The following is a 15,605-nucleotide window of genomic DNA, read 5'->3' on the forward strand; positions in this document are numbered from 1 at the left end:
CGCGCGCCGTAGACCAGCTGTAGCGGGACGGAGAGGCATATCAGGAAGAAAGATGGGCCGACGCAGAGGCGGAGAGGGAGAGGGAGAGCAGAGTGTGCAAGAGCAGGGTATGCAGGCGGCGGTGGTAGGGCATGTAGTGTATGTAGTGTAAAGGGTAAGTAGTAGTAGTAGTAGTAGTAGTAGTAGTCAGGCGTTGGTCGGTGGTTGATTTGCCGAAGTTGGCAACGCCTCAACGCAGCGGGCGGAGGCAAAGACGAGGAGCACGTCGGTCGCTGCAGAGGGCAACGGGCATGACGCCGGATCGCTGAACAAGCGGGCAGCGCCAGCAAGATGGGAATGCAGACACGCACAGTGCGCCGGACAGCCGCGCTGGACGGGCTGCAGGCTGGACGGCGCCGCTCGTGTGCGTGCAAATTATTGGTCGATGCACCATCTGGGGGGCGTGTGTATGCTTCGACGAGAGACGCGGGCTCAGGTGGGCAGCGAAGAGGAGAGGCAGCGCTGCCCACCCCCCAGCAGACAGCGGCCAGGCTGGAGGTCGCCACGAGCCTCGCTGGATTCACAAAGGCGGCTCTCACTGTGTGCAGCGCCCCGTCGGACAAGCGGCGTCATGTGCAGCGAGTCGTGGCCGCTGCCATCCAACCTCATCGCGGGTCTGCATCACGCCCGGAGCTGCCCCAGGGACAGAGCTGCCGCAGCCGCACTAGACAGAAGCTGACTTGCCAACCCTTCGTGCGTGTGTGTGTGATCTGGACAGCGCTGCTCCACACCAGCCCCCCAATCGTCCCTCTCCCATCGCACCCGTCCGCTGCCCTTCGCATCTCCATCCATCGCCAGTCGCCGGCCGACCATCGCCAACTGCAGAGCCTGAGGCGCATTCGCCCTGCTGTCGCCGCCTTGCATCCGCTGCGCCCCACCGCCAGAGCCCGCTGCTGCTGGTCCATGGAGCAGCCATCGTGGTCCCATTGAGAGAGCCTGCACGCGCCCAGTCCCATGTTTCGCGATCCCGTCTTGCGGCCGTCGGTTGATGAGGGCGAGGAGCGGTCGCGAGCAGACAGAATGCCGCCAGGGCACCAAGGGGAACCTACGCCATCAGCTTACCACAGATCGCCCACACAAGCAGGCCAACCATACCACCACCACTCGCCAAACACGCCTGCGCCCTTGCCTCTGCAACCCCATCAACACCACCGCCAGCCTGCATCGCCATCCTCGACCGAGCTGCCGCCCATCAGCACGGCCCTCTATTCTCGCGACACGTCTAGATATTACGACCCGACCTCGGACAATGGCGACAACCGCGTAGCCAGAGACCCGGCGCGTTACGAACCCCAGTATCCTGCACAGGTGCGTACTCTCCATCACTCTGCATCGCGTCAATTCACCCTTGCTTTCTCTCTCTCTGCCTCTCTCACTCTCTCTCTCTCTCTCTCACTCCCTCTCTTTTACTACCTGCCTGCTTTTGCTTCATCTCCCCCCTTCAGGGATACACGCCTAACAGTGACCGCGCAGCAGCCCCGGGACCCTCACGCCTACCACGACCCTCGACCCGCCCACAGCCCCTACGAGAAGGTCTATCACTCGCCCGTCGCCGCTTCATACCCCCAGCACTCGCCCTTGCGGCGGCCCCATTCGCAGCACCAGCACACCGGCGGCATGGAGACCATGTCACACTCTCCCGTCTCGCCATCAGTTTATCAATCCATGAACCGGCCGGGCGGTGCCGTCCAGCCGCCGACCTACGATAGACGGCCGTCCTTCAAGGATGAGGTAAGTCAACCCACCTCTCCTCTCCGCTCGACAACACTTGCTCATCGCCATCTCCCCCATCAACAGGCTCCACCACCAACACGCGCCGACCCCATGTCGCTCTCAAGCATAATGTCTTCTGGCGCCGATAACGAGCCCCCGTCCAAACCTCAGCCACCGGCTCCCGTCACCGCCGACCCATTCCGACCATCAAAGCCCCTGCCCAACCAGCACTTTGTCAAGCAAGAGGCCGTGGCATCCCCGGCGCCAGCTGACCTGCCTCTGCATGAGAACGGCTATACCCCACGGCCGACGCACGATGCCATCGCTGTATCTGGGAGCGTGCAGCCTGCACTGCAATCTGCCACTCGCGAACTGCCACCTCCTGACGAAGCCGATGTTGAGGCTCAGCTTGCACACATCGAGACCACGCAGATGGGAGACATGGACATCCTGATTAGCTCGCGCGAAGAGGCAGAATACAAGCAACGGAGCCAAAAGCGTATCCTAGAGGTTTCCGCTACAGAGGCGAGCAAGCGCAAGCGAAGGCGGACAGCAACTTTGATCCGTTTCCAGGATGTGTCGGCTGCACACCGCGACTACGCCAAGCACTCTTACAACGTGGAGCATGAGGGCGACGCATGGCAGCAGGTGCAGAGCCAGGAGATTGCCGAAGAGAAGGAGCGCAAGAAGGACATGCAACGCAAACGAAGACGGGAAAAGACTATCCAGAACGAAGAGGCTAAGCGTGCTGAAGCTCTCGCAAAGGCTGGCCAAGCTGAAAATGAAGAGGAGAAGGAACGACACTTGCTAGCTGCCCAAAAAGCTGAACGCAAGGCCAAGACTACCACTCAGCTTTTGCAAGGCAATGCTCCTAGCAAAGACATCCGCGAGGTTACCCCACATGGCCCCAACATGGAGGGAGGCACGATGAGTTCGTTCCAGGCCTCTGACGACGCCCCGAGCGGAAAGCGCAAGGGCGGCCGTGGTAACGGCCGTCTCAAGAAGAGCAAGGAGCAAAAGCAGGCAGAAAAGGATGCCGCAGCCGCAGGCCAAGCTGCTCTCGACCGTGGCGACGACCTTCCCATGATTGCTCCGCGCGAGGAGGCTCGTCTTGACTCGATACGAGGCCGCAGCTACACCGAAGACATCGGCCCTGTCGTGCTCACTTCCTACGACTCGCCCGTATATCGCAATCTGTACCACCAGATCGTCAAGGACTTGGCCCGCAAAGATGTTCCCAAGGTTGTCCGCATCAAGGAGAACTCGCTGTCTACCAAACAGTCCAATCTTCGCAAGACTGCCCAGTTGGCCGCCAAAGAAGCACGTAGATGGCAGATGCGCACCAACAAGAACCAGAAGGATACGCAGGCTAGGGCGAAGCGAGGCATGCGTGAGATGCTTGCGTTCTGGAAGAGGAACGAGCGTGACGAACGTGAATCGCGAAAGAATGCAGAGCGTCAAGAGTTGGAGAACGCAAAGAAGGCCGAAGCTGATCGTGAAGCCAACCGACAGAAGCGGAAGCTCAACTTTCTTATCTCGCAGACCGAACTCTACTCGCATTTCATCGGAAAGAAGGCCAGAACAGACGAGATTGAGAGGTCTACTGATGACGCCGATACCGCCGCAGCAGCGCCACCACAACAACGACCAGCTCAGCCTGGTATCGAGGTCGGGGATATGCCCACAGGGGCAGCTGCTAAAGTCACCAACTTTGAGGATCTGGACTTCGATAATGAGGATGAGAGCGCCCTCAACGCTGCTGCCATGGCGAACGCTCAACACGCTATCCAAGAAGCACAAGACCGTGCCCGTGCCTTCAACAAGTCTGGTGACGATGAAGAGGATGGAGAATTGAACTTCCAAAACCCATCTGGTCTTCAGAACAAGGAAGACTGGATTCCTCAGCCAAATCTACTCAGCTGTACTCTCAAGGAGTACCAACTCAAGGGTCTGAACTGGCTAGTCAACCTGTACGAACAAGGTATCAACGGTATTCTGGCCGACGAAATGGGTCTCGGAAAGACAGTCCAGTCGATATCCGTCATGGCATATCTTGCGGAGAGGTACAATATCTGGGGACCTTTCCTTGTCATCGCTCCTGCGTCAACATTGCATAATTGGCAGCAGGAAATCGCAAAGTTTGTTCCAGATCTCAACGTCATTCCATACTGGGGTACGGCCAAGGACCGAAAGATTCTGCGTAAGCTCTGGGACCGCAAGCACGTTACCTACACCCGCGATTCGCCCTTCCACGTCGTTGTCTCCTCATATCAATTGGTTGTCCAGGATGCTCAGTATTTCCAGAAGATGCGCTGGCAGTACATGATCCTTGACGAGGCCCAGGCTATCAAGTCATCGCAGAGTTCCAGATGGAAGAGCTTGCTCGGATTCCACTCACGTAACCGACTGCTACTGACAGGTACCCCTATCCAGAACAACATGCAAGAACTTTGGGCACTTCTCCATTTCATTATGCCAAGTTTGTTCGATTCTCACGACGAGTTCAGCGAGTGGTTTTCCAAGGATATCGAGAGTCACGCACAGAGTAATACCAAACTCAATGAGGACCAGCTGAGGCGTCTGCACATGATCCTGAAGCCGTTCATGTTGCGTCGTGTCAAGAAGCATGTGCAGAAAGAGCTTGGAGACAAGATTGAACTTGATGTCTACTGCGACCTGACATATCGCCAGCGTGCCTACTACGCCAATCTACGCGCCAAGATCAACATTATGGACCTGGTTGAAAAGGCAGTTGGAGACGAGCAGGACAGTGCCACTTTGATGAACCTGGTCATGCAATTTAGGAAAGTCTGTAACCACCCCGACTTGTTCGAGAGAGCAGAGACCTGGTCTCCCTTTTCCTTTGCTTCCTTTGCTGAGACGGCGTCGTTCCTCCGAGAGGGTCAGAACGTAAGAGTTGGTTACTCGACTCGCAACCTGATCGAGTATTCTCTGCCGCGTCTTGTGGGCCGCGAAGGAGGTCGCCTGGATCTTGCAGGACCTGACAACCAAAAGGCCGGATTCAAGGGACACTATCTCGACAACCTAATGAACATCTGGAGTCCGGACAACATTGAGGCATCGGCTCGGCAAAGTGGCGCCTTCTCCTGGCTCCGCTTCTCCGACTTGTCTGCAAGCGAAGCCTCCCAGGTTGCCAAGAGTGGTCTTTTCCAGCGAGCTCTCGTTGCAGAGAAAAAACCGAGCAAGGTCAGCCGCTTCAATATCTGCTACGATGGTGATGCTGGCAAATGGGAACCAAAGCACTCAATATTCAACATTGTCGATCGCCAGGATCGTGTGCCGCTGGCTGAGGTAGCCACCGAAGGGCACATGCACAACCTGTTCAACATTGCTCAATCTGCGTTTGAAAAGACGGGCTTGAACGTGATTGAGCCTTGTGCAAAGCCCAAGGCATCTGCACCTCCAATCGAGCTATACTGTGCCAGCCAAGGAGTTATTACTGAAAAGCAAAACATCTTCTTCAATCCTGTCATTCGCACCGCATTGTACGGCATCTCGGACTTGACTGAGCAAGCAATACTGGAGACCAAGTCGGAGAGTACTGCTTTGACAGTTCACAACAAGCTTCCGCCACCAACCAACCAGCGTACCCGTTTCACTCACATTGAGGCACCATCAATGTCGCGCTTCGTCACGGACTCTGGCAAGCTAGCTCGCCTAGATGCACTGCTGAAGGAACTCAAGGCCAATGACCATCGCGTCCTCCTGTACTTCCAGATGACCAGGATGATGGATCTCATGGAAGAGTACTTGACCTACAGGAATTACAAGTACTGCCGTCTAGACGGATCTACCAAGCTGGAAGATCGTCGTGACACTGTGGCGGATTTCCAGAGCGATCGATCCATCTTCGTGTTCCTACTGTCTACTCGCGCTGGTGGTCTTGGTATCAACTTGACTTCGGCTGACACTGTCATCTTCTACGACTCGGACTGGAATCCTACGATTGATTCGCAAGCCATGGACCGTGCTCATCGTCTCGGTCAAACACGACAAGTCACTGTGTATCGTCTCATCACCCGTGGTACCATTGAGGAGCGTATTCGAAAGCGTGCTCTGCAAAAGGAAGAGGTTCAGCGCGTTGTCATCTCCGGAGGCGGCGGCGCAGGAGTCGACTTCAACACTCGTTCCCGAGAAAACAGGACCAAGGATATGGCCATGTGGCTCGTGGACGACGACCAAGCCGCCGAGATTGAGAAGAAGGAGGCTGAACTGGCGGAGCAGGAGAAGAATGCTCCACCGGGCAAGAAGCGTGGCAAGAAGAAGCAGAGAGCTGAAACGAACCTCGATGACATGTACCACGAAGGTGAGTTGTATTCTGATTGCGCAGTGTATGAACTGTGCTGACTACTTGACAGGTGAAGGACACTTTGACGAGAGCGCCAAGGCGAGCGGTGCAGCAACGCCTATTGCATCGAGCGAAGCGCCTGTAGGGGGCAAGCGCAAGAAGGGCGGATTAAGCAAGAAGGCGAAGACGGCCAAGCAACGACTAGCCGTGGCTGATGGCGAAGTCTAAATTCCGTGTATGACTATCACACATTTTCGTTATATCTATAATTGGGAGCAAAGAAGCGGCAGCATATCTGAATGTTCGTGATCGAGGAGGTTTGATCATGTTGGATTTTCCTTCATTACTGTATGGTTGATGGGTTCTGCATTGTGTACATTATTGCAACTTTCTCCATGCGCTAGGGTTGTCGTCGTTGTCACTGCTGGGCATTGCCTAGTTAGGTATTGTGTCGACTGCATACATAGATGATGGGGGGGTCTTTAAAAATCTAGATACGATGTTTTCTCAGACATGCAGGCTGATGACGTGGTATATGTGCGTGTGTTCCCTGGTTGCTGGAAGGGATAGAGGGGTGACGAAACAATGGTTACCTAAGATGTATGTACATGTGACTAGTGGATTACGGGAACGTGTATTGGGTGAGATCTGTGTTCGTATCCCGCTATGACGTTTAGTTTCTCTGGCGTGCCAGTGGCTGGAGATTGGGTGGCATCCATTGTGCTGCTGGCGGAAGCGACACTGCAATACTTTTTGTACACACATATGTAAATATGTGTGTATGTAAAAGCACAGATGTACACATGCGAAGAAAAAAACTTGGCGCAAACGAGAGCAGCAGTGAATGGCGCAACGAGCGACGATCGCACTGTACTGCTGTGGCTGAGAGTGGCTGCCATTCGAGGACGTGTGGCGCAATCTCCGATACGGGCGGCCAATCTCCACTTGCAAGCAGGGCCCCTCGCCGATGCATAGTGAGTATGCAACAGTCAGCAAGTCAAACTCAGTACCGTTGGGCGCATCAGAATGCTAGGGCTGGTACAGTTGATACGTTGAGTAGGTCTTGGTAGACGGGCTGGGGCTCACTCATGCTACATAGTACTAGGGGCTCATGCAAGGGTTTTTTCGGGGAAACCTGTGTAACGGGCCAATGAAAAGGCCGAGCGACGGCAGAGCAGATTCGGATGTCGCGGCATTTTGCGATCTCATCTCAAGACAGACAATGCCTGATCAGCATGCCATGGACACGCAAGACATGGTAGCCAACGGCCAGAGCGTTGAAGCGCCAAGGGAGAGGAGGCCCAAAGGGGAGAGGATGCGAAGAGCGGTACCGACAGCCAGCGACAACGACAGAAACAAAGACCATGATCCTGTCCATAAGCAGTAGCGCAACCGCATTACCATCTAAAATTAAACGTTCAAAGTTAAGGTATTTGGCTGACACGGTCCTGCTAGGCGTCGGCCGATTGGGCTGCGTGGCTGGCCAGTACGACGAAACCCTGCAGCCCTCTTTGCCCCCTTCAACATGTTTCCTTGGCGAGTGAGGATCCCTTTCGGATAGCATCTTACTTGGTTCCCGCTGGTACGCCCCTTGGTTTCTCTCTCCGCCCTCACGACACGTTAGCCATCTCACCGGCTTGCGCTGCTACGTACAAAACCTTAGCCACCCCGCCTGTCATCTCCGCCCTCTTCGTCTGCTGCTGCTGTTGTCGCTGCTGCTGCCGCCGCCGCCATTGCCCTCGCTCTCGCCCTCGCCATCGCCTATCGCTGCATTCGGTCCGGACGCCTCACCTGCACCGCCGCACCTCCCGTCCCACCCGCTACCGCACGCACAACGCCCCATCTAGTACTTGTGCGCCCTGGCCTTACTTCTCCTCCCCTATTGCCGACACGACTTTGCTATTGGCATGAAGGCATAGTGTAGACGAGCCCGCCAACTCTCGCTCGCTACATACACCACCACATCCATACACCATGGGTACGTCGAAACCGCGATCATCATCCGAACCCTGGACCCATCGCGTGGCTATGCGCCATTTCAGAAAAAGGAGAGATCAACGACTGACAGACATGCAGTGGAAAAACGCCCCTCCATCGAGGGCCTCGTTGACAACATCGACCCGCGTGAATCCCACGAGCTCGAGGAGCTGCCCACATTCGAGAAGCCCGTCACGGAACCTACGCCAATATCGCTCAAGGACAAGTTGATAACATGTTTCTGGATCGCGCTCAACACGCTCTCAACGCTGGGATTGATCTTCCTGAGTAAACGGTATGAGACGACAACCGCCGACCGCGTTGGAAACCTGTTTGCTAACCGCCACGTAGAGTATTCAGCGACAAGCAGCTCAAGGCGTGTCAACTCATGGTCGTCATGTGGCATTTCACCGCCACCGGTCTCGTTCTCTTCATTTCAACGCTGCGGCCCTTTTACGCCTTCAAGGCCGTCAAACTCAACATCTGGCAGATGCTGCCCGTCTGCGGTTTCTTCGCCGGCTATGTTGTTCTTGGCAATCTTAGCTTGACCTTCAACTCGATTGGCTTCTACCAGCTTTCCAAGGTCATGACCACACCCACGGTCGTTCTCATCAACTTTGTCCTTTTCCGAAAGTACGTTACGCGATACATGCTGGCTGCTATTCTTGCAACATGCATTGGAGTCTCCTTCACCATCAACGAGGCGGCCAAGACCCAATTGTTTGGTGTGATTATCGCAACTCTGGCTTTCTGCAGTACTGCCCTGTACCAAATCTGGATTGGTAAGAAGATTGAGGACTTCGCTGTATCGCCACCCCAGCTTCTGCTCAACCAGGCACCCATCTCGGTCTGCCTGCTTCTTCCCTTTGTCCCATTTTTCGACACTGTTCCCGATCTTTCAACTGTGCCCACCGATATCCTCTGGAGCGTATGTGCATCGGGTATCATGGCTTCCATGTACAACCTGAGTCAGTTCTTGATTATCGGAAGGACGAGCGCCTTGACCTTCAACATTGTCAGCCATCTCAAGACTATTTTGATTCTGAGCATAGGATGGTACAGCGAAGGAAAGATTCTTAGCGGAAGAGAATGGTTCGGTGTATTGCTCGCACTCGGTGGTGGATGGGTGTACTCCCACCTTGCGCTCAAGGCAAAGAAGCAGGGCGGAAAGTAAGAGAGCGCACGAACGAGGATGGATCGACAGCATTCCATCTCCCTGGGAATCGCGGGTTGGCCGTGTAATGAATATTGGATAGGGACTAGCAGTGGAGATGGCTTCTTCTTGGATACTCGTTTTCTGGATCGATACAGCAATGCAAAGCCATCAACGCACAAGGGGGCGCAAAGGATTTGACTCATGTCGCGGCTTCTGGATTTTTATTGACGTTGCTTGCGCAAGAACAGGAAGATGAGCACGATTGATAGATTGCATGGGCTTACATCATTTCTTTGGACTAAGACAGTAGCAAGGCGCCCATTTTGGAACTTACAATACAGCAGCGCAAGCAGTAGAGAGAGCTAGGGGTTGAAGGAGAAGGGGATTGGTGAGGATGAGCAGATGTTTTCATTAACCTTGGTTACGCTTTTTTCATTCAGACTATTTCGTTTTTCGTTCTCATGACTCTATCCCGTCATGTCATTGCGTTGTTATCTCTCTTGCCTTTACACGTTTTCATCCCACTCCTTCCTTTCTAAACGACAAGGAGAATCTGCGATAACATGGCCCGTTTTTTTCTTTGCCCCGAATGAGAAACTCTGATAGGTTAATACTTGCATCTTACAAATACCATCTTACGCATCGACTGCCTCCTCCCACTGTTTCACTCTCTTTGTCTGCCCAGATGGAAATGCGCCTTGCTCGGTGTTTCTCACCACGTCGTATCGCTCTATCTGTACCCTTTATCTATCTGACCGGTAGGTCTAATCCACTTTCCCCCCACTTTCTCCACTACCACCACCCTTCCTGCGGCGGCTCTTTCACTTCCGTTTCTGGATATGCATTCAAGATATGCGAAATACGACTTTTGCGCTATCCCCAATCCTACTCACCGCGCGGAACCCTTGTGGAGGGGGAGGGGGGGGGCCGCTAGTATTCCTTCCTTACCTTCCTGCGCGCTCTATTCTTTCCCTTTCCGGATAGTACTATGCGTTTGTGTGCACAGCCCCCCCACCCACACTCCTCCCGCTCCCGCCGCTGCCAACTCGGGGTGTCCACGAGACTGAATTAGGGCCCACTCGCCTCCCCACACCACACCCTTTTTCTTCCTTGTTTAAATTCTCCGATTACTGTACAAAGGAAGTAGTGAGGCGTTGCATTGTCCGCCTTGAGGGCTGTGTTTGCGTGTCACGTGGGGGAAGAGAGGTAGGGTAGGCAGGGGTAGGCGAGTGGGAGGCCTGAGATGAAGTGGGCTTTGCGAGGCAGATTTCGCAGGCTGACGTAGGATGAGACTGCGGATTATGGGCGTGTGGGTTGGATGAAAGGGGGTGGGTGGGTGGGTAGGTAGGTAGGGAAGAAGGATATATAAGAGGAGGGAGAGTGGGAGGGTGGTGTAGTATCATCATCATCATTATCAAAACTCTACTACTCGCTTCCCAATATACGCATCATTGATTCCTTTACATACCACCTACGATTCGCACAAAGACTTCGTTTCCAAGGGTCGGTTATTACCGCGAGTACGATTCGCTACCAGACAACAAACTCATCTCCAATAAAAACATCTTGCATCGACATTGGATATTCGCAACTCGCACCATCCGCTTTTAAGCACATCAATCACACCAACGACCAAATAAGACCCTTCGAAAAACAGCAAACAAACAAACTCTCCGTACAACACCGAATATTCATCTTGTAACAAGGGACACGCCAAAAGTCAAAAAAAATGGGCTGCCACTCCTCCAAACCAGAACCTTACTACCCTCCTGCGCCACCGAAAGTCGTAGTCAAGAGCAATAAGAAAGATCGCAAGCACAAGAGTAGCGGGTATAGCGGAGGATACAATAGTACGACGAGTGCGTATGGGTATACTAGTGGGGGATACAGTGGTGGAGGGTATAGTGGTGGGTATAGCGGAGGGGGCGGAGGTGATGGAGGAGGTGGTGGTGGTGGCTGTGGAGGAGGAGATGGAGGGGGTGGTGGTGGATGCTAAAGTGTGAGGAGGGGATTTGGGAGTCGGAAGGGGGGGTTACGGGATGGCGTTTTTTTTATAGGACTGGGTAGGGTGGAGAAGGAGTTTAGAGAGGGGAAAGTGTTTTATAATTTTGGAAATTTTATATATATATATGTAGTGGTGGGGAGGGTAGAGAGTTGGCTTGGTATTTTTAGGATATCTTGAATTGTTATTTTATGTTATTGAGACGCTGGAAACTAGGGTTCGCGAAATGAATTAAGGGATATTGCTAAGCTATCTTCATGTTTGGATACAGGTGTGTCTGGATTTAGTAGTTGGTGGGAGAAATGGAGAGAAAGCGACTTTGGCCTCAGAACTATATAAATCCTTCGATTACCTAGAACAATGTGAAGAAATTCAATAAAACGCAAAACCTTCTTCAAACTATTAAACCATGAAAATGAAGCCCGTTTTAGTCCTAGAGAACACTCTTCTCCTTCACAAAAGCGTTTTTCTTAAGTGACCGACCCTTGAGTGACTTTCGCAGATACGCCTTTCCCTTGCAATCATCGGTAAGTTCGGACACTCCTATATCGCTAATCCACATATACTGTATTGCCACCTCTTGCTTAGACGCCCCACGCTTATCAGTTGTCGTTCTAGTCAGCAAATGCTTATCCATAATCTCATTCCATTCCTTCATCTTTGCATAGCTCTTGGATTGTTGCGTGGTACAGGGTCCATGAAGAATCTCAAAGCCAGATTGAATCTTCAGTAAATTCATTGGAAGAAGTTTTCCGCGCCTGGAGTACCAAACGATTTTCTTGAATGTGTCATCAAAGCCAAGCTCCAATACCTCAAGTTTTTCAAAGTGCTCGATTGGAACGTGTAGCTCGAGAAGCCAGATGTCAGCAGGTGGGCAAGTGCGCTTGAGGTACAGCGCATGTGTCTTGGCTACCCAGAGTGCATCTGTGAAGTATAGGCCAGTATAGCAACAGAAATCTGTAGGATATCCCGAATGCAATGGAACAAAGTTAAGTTCCTGAGACATTTCGCCATTATCGGTTTCTTCGGTACTGAAGACGGATTGTGCTTTATGGAACTCGATGCTTTTGAATAGGACCCGATGCCCTGGAGGCGGTGATGCCACCACATCGTCTTCATTCGCTCCTCCCCTTGGAATCGGCCCTGACGATTGCTCTTGTTCTAAGACGCGCTCATCAAGATGTTCGAGTGTGCGAAAGTAGTTGCCGAAGATTTCCTCAAGCCAGGCCTGGAGAGACTGCGTGCCGCGGATAGCCTCGAACTTCTCATCCATTATAGCATCTTGGAGTTCTTTCTTGATGCCAGCCGCTGTCATTGCTTCCACCCAGTTGTTTCTATCGTCATCGCTATCTCGCAGTACATCATCGCAAATCTCATTCACCCTCTTGACAATATATCTCTCCAAGCTACACTCAAGAAAGTCCGAATTGAAACCCTCGCCGTAGTCTCTCAACAAGCCATCTCGAATCTCTTTTCCATCGTTGTAGATCGATCGTGCCGCTTTTGGGGTGAGACCCATGTACTCATAGGTATAGTGTGAATCCATTATCGGTAGTAGTGGTGATGGTAAGAAAGCAACGCAAGGGGGATACAGAGTTCCTATAGTTCTAGGACAAGCTAACGAGAATATTTCATATTCTCATCCATGGTTCTTCTTACCAGTCTGTTGCCTATCACGTGAAGATAAACTGGCGATTAACCACGGTTCGTTTGTGAAGTCATATGTTGCACAGTCATCAAGCGAGACTATTGCAGAGTGTATAACTGGCTTGGAAATTGCATTATGTCAGTGCACAGGGTAACTCGTAACCCTAGACAAAACTATCTTCTGAAATTTAGTATAAGAGCTGGACTTCTTGTATTGTAGATGAGTCATCCAATTCATGAATTTTCAACCCTTCTAAATTTCTTCCCTTTACCTCAGCATCTCCCTTACTCTACTACCACGAACCTAGCGCGGGCGTAGGTGAAGCTAGCTCATATCCTTCATATTAAACTTGTAGCTCGAGACTATCCTCCCTCGGTTAGTATAAGCTTTCTTATTCGTTGATTCACACATATTTAACCACAGTATCACTCTTACAGCTCGTAAGTAGCGCTAAAGATGATAGAAGCTTTAGCTCCAATATCAATCTACTACCTTAACTACTTACGATCCACTAACCTCGCCCCTTAGGCTGCTCACTGCTACCTGATCTGGCTTAGGAGTTCTGGTTAGTAGACATAATCAAAGACGAGGTATTCATATGATAATGTCAATTCCAAGGCTATATATAAGAAAGTGTTCGTAATCGTTACAAGATATCTATAGCTGTCTTCCGACAGCTGCAAAACCATTGTTCGTGCCCAATCCTCCAGCTTTTTTTTGGATTTTGAATTTTTGAAGAAATGAGAATCATGAAGAGAAAAACCAAAACCTTAACGCCATCCGCAAGAATCCGTGTCTATCTATAAAGGTCGTCTAGCAAGAAAGATCGCCGGTGAGAGGATCGTACTTGCAAGCCTTGTCGTCGTATTGGTAGCGAAGCTGCACATTACACTTAGTCCCAGCTCAAAAGTCGTTTTGAAAGAAGCACTTACGTTAATGAAACCGCCATCACCCTGGGTATAAAACTGCGTGCCCTTCCCAATGTACATGCAATCATAGTCGGTGTTGAGAGCACCGAGGCTAAACTTCAGGCTCACCACATCCGAAATGCCTGCCTTGTTGCTGACATCCCAAGCCTGGTTGTAGCACACAGCTGCGACCCATTTGGCCGGGTCTGGGTTGTTCTTCCACAGTGACGTAGTCGCTTCCTGAGTAAAAGCCTCACGAGCAGGGTTCCACTCGGTGAGAGGAAGCATTTTTTTGGCTATGTCGACGAGTGCGAGGGTGAGCTGCTCGCCGGCTACTGCGGCCGCGCTGCCAGCAATGATACTGGCTACAGCGCGTTTGGACACCATGTGCTCATGATTAGGGTCCATGACATGTGAGGGTTGGACACCCTATATTGTAAGTTAGAAGTCATGGTTTTCTCGAAAGATGGGCTTGGTCCTACGATTGAAGGGGCATTGAAATCTTGTTCAAGGATAGGCGCTGCGCTGGCAAGAGCGGCGGTGCCGATGAGGTAGGCGAGTGAGTAACGCATTTTAAAGAGAGTTGGAGTAAGAATGATGGACTTGGTGAGTGGTAGTTATGAAAGACAGTGAGTGATGGTTGTGAATGAGAGTGTGAGTGATGATGCTTCTGTAAACTCGTTTTCCGGTAGTCTTATACATAATCGATGACCTCTTGTCATGAGTAGACTAGTCCATAATAATTAGCTCCCATATACGTTTACCGCTTGGCAGTGACACTTTAACATAGAGTAGATCCATTTTAGAGTGTTCCCCAGAACGTGCACATGTTAAACTGAAACATGCCGCTGTCAGACTGAGAAACTATCAGGCACAAGTTGACTATTTGGCTACGCTAACAAGTAAAGAGGTTTTTAGCGTTGTTTGGAAACACTTTAGTGCTGCTCTGCAAGTTCAGCATTGGTTGAGCCAAGGATGGTAATACCTTATTCATGGCTGGGCCCGAAGGGCGCGGATCACCAATGGCTCAGGCCTTACTGGGACAAAAGTCATGATGGGTATTTTAAGAATACTCTCCACCACCTCGTTTCGAAACTGCTCTGCTGCTAGATTATAGAATACTCATTTGAAATGCCTGAGTCACATGCTGGACCACGGCAAAGCATGAATGTCCGACTTCCGATCGAGCCTTGGCCCCAATAAGCAAGATACTTTGTTTATAGAACACAACCATGTGACTCCAACATAATCTAAAAATACACTCACTACTATGGTATCCGTAAAGCCATGATGCCTTCGTAGCGAGCCCATAGGCAAAGTAGACAAAGCAGGCGTACACGGTTTTTCGTATCCAAGGTTTTCCTTAATTCAGTGGTTGGTCGTCTACGAATCATGAGTCTCAGGAACACGATAGAGACGAATAAAAATGACCAGATCGAGACGACAACCAGGTGGTGCACGCACATTATCAGGTGTTTGGGTGTATGGTGTTGCGCAGCATTGAATATTCGGACAAACCTGGATGTGTCAACTGTCAAGAACAGTGACCTCCTGACTGGCCAAGGTCGTCCAAGCTGCGAAAAGGAGTAGCAGTGATTCAGCCAAGACTATCCAGAGCATCATTCCCTGAACTTAGCTGCTGAGTAGAGAAGGATAGATCTATATTGTCTTATGTCAGCCATGTCTGCTTTAACGTGCTCCACCAGTAAGCTGGGCAAACCAGTAAGCTGGGCACCCCACCAAACCTGACGCGACTCTCTCCGTAACCACCACCATGCCGCGACAACAACGCTCTATACAGACCTCTCGTGAAGGCAGAATAAGTCTTGCTATCGCGTCTTATCGTAATAATT

At 51.7% G+C, this 15,605-nt stretch overlaps 3 protein-coding genes across 3 annotated transcripts; 1 reads left to right on the forward strand and 2 right to left on the reverse strand.

The window, feature by feature from the left end:
• Nucleotides 1-1,059: 1,059 nt before the first annotated feature.
• Nucleotides 1,060-9,212, forward strand: COCMIDRAFT_35254 (uncharacterized protein; the record flags this gene model as incomplete). The annotated part of the gene is made up of 6 exons (XM_007688066.1): nucleotides 1,060-1,347; nucleotides 1,513-1,770; nucleotides 1,837-6,079; nucleotides 6,132-6,215; nucleotides 8,138-8,333; nucleotides 8,390-9,212. 6 exons carry the CDS (start codon nucleotides 1,060-1,062, stop codon nucleotides 9,210-9,212), a joined length of 5,892 nt encoding a protein of 1,963 aa, XP_007686256.1.
• Nucleotides 9,213-11,629: 2,417 nt separating this feature from the next.
• COCMIDRAFT_24881 (uncharacterized protein) lies at nucleotides 11,630-12,742 on the reverse strand (the record flags this gene model as incomplete). The annotated part of the gene is made up of 1 exon (XM_007688054.1): nucleotides 11,630-12,742. One exon carries the CDS (start codon nucleotides 12,740-12,742, stop codon nucleotides 11,630-11,632), a length of 1,113 nt encoding a protein of 370 aa, XP_007686244.1.
• A 915-nt stretch (nucleotides 12,743-13,657) lies between these two features.
• COCMIDRAFT_90766 (uncharacterized protein) lies at nucleotides 13,658-14,139 on the reverse strand (the record flags this gene model as incomplete). Its single annotated transcript, XM_007688101.1, has 2 exons — nucleotides 13,658-13,723; nucleotides 13,777-14,139. 2 exons carry the CDS (start codon nucleotides 14,137-14,139, stop codon nucleotides 13,658-13,660), a joined length of 429 nt encoding a protein of 142 aa, XP_007686291.1.
• Between the last annotated feature and the right edge of the window lie 1,466 nt (nucleotides 14,140-15,605).

This window comes from Bipolaris oryzae (assembly GCF_000523455.1).
Source record: "Bipolaris oryzae ATCC 44560 unplaced genomic scaffold scaffold_37, whole genome shotgun sequence".
Classification (NCBI taxonomy): Eukaryota; Fungi; Ascomycota; class Dothideomycetes; order Pleosporales; family Pleosporaceae; genus Bipolaris; species Bipolaris oryzae.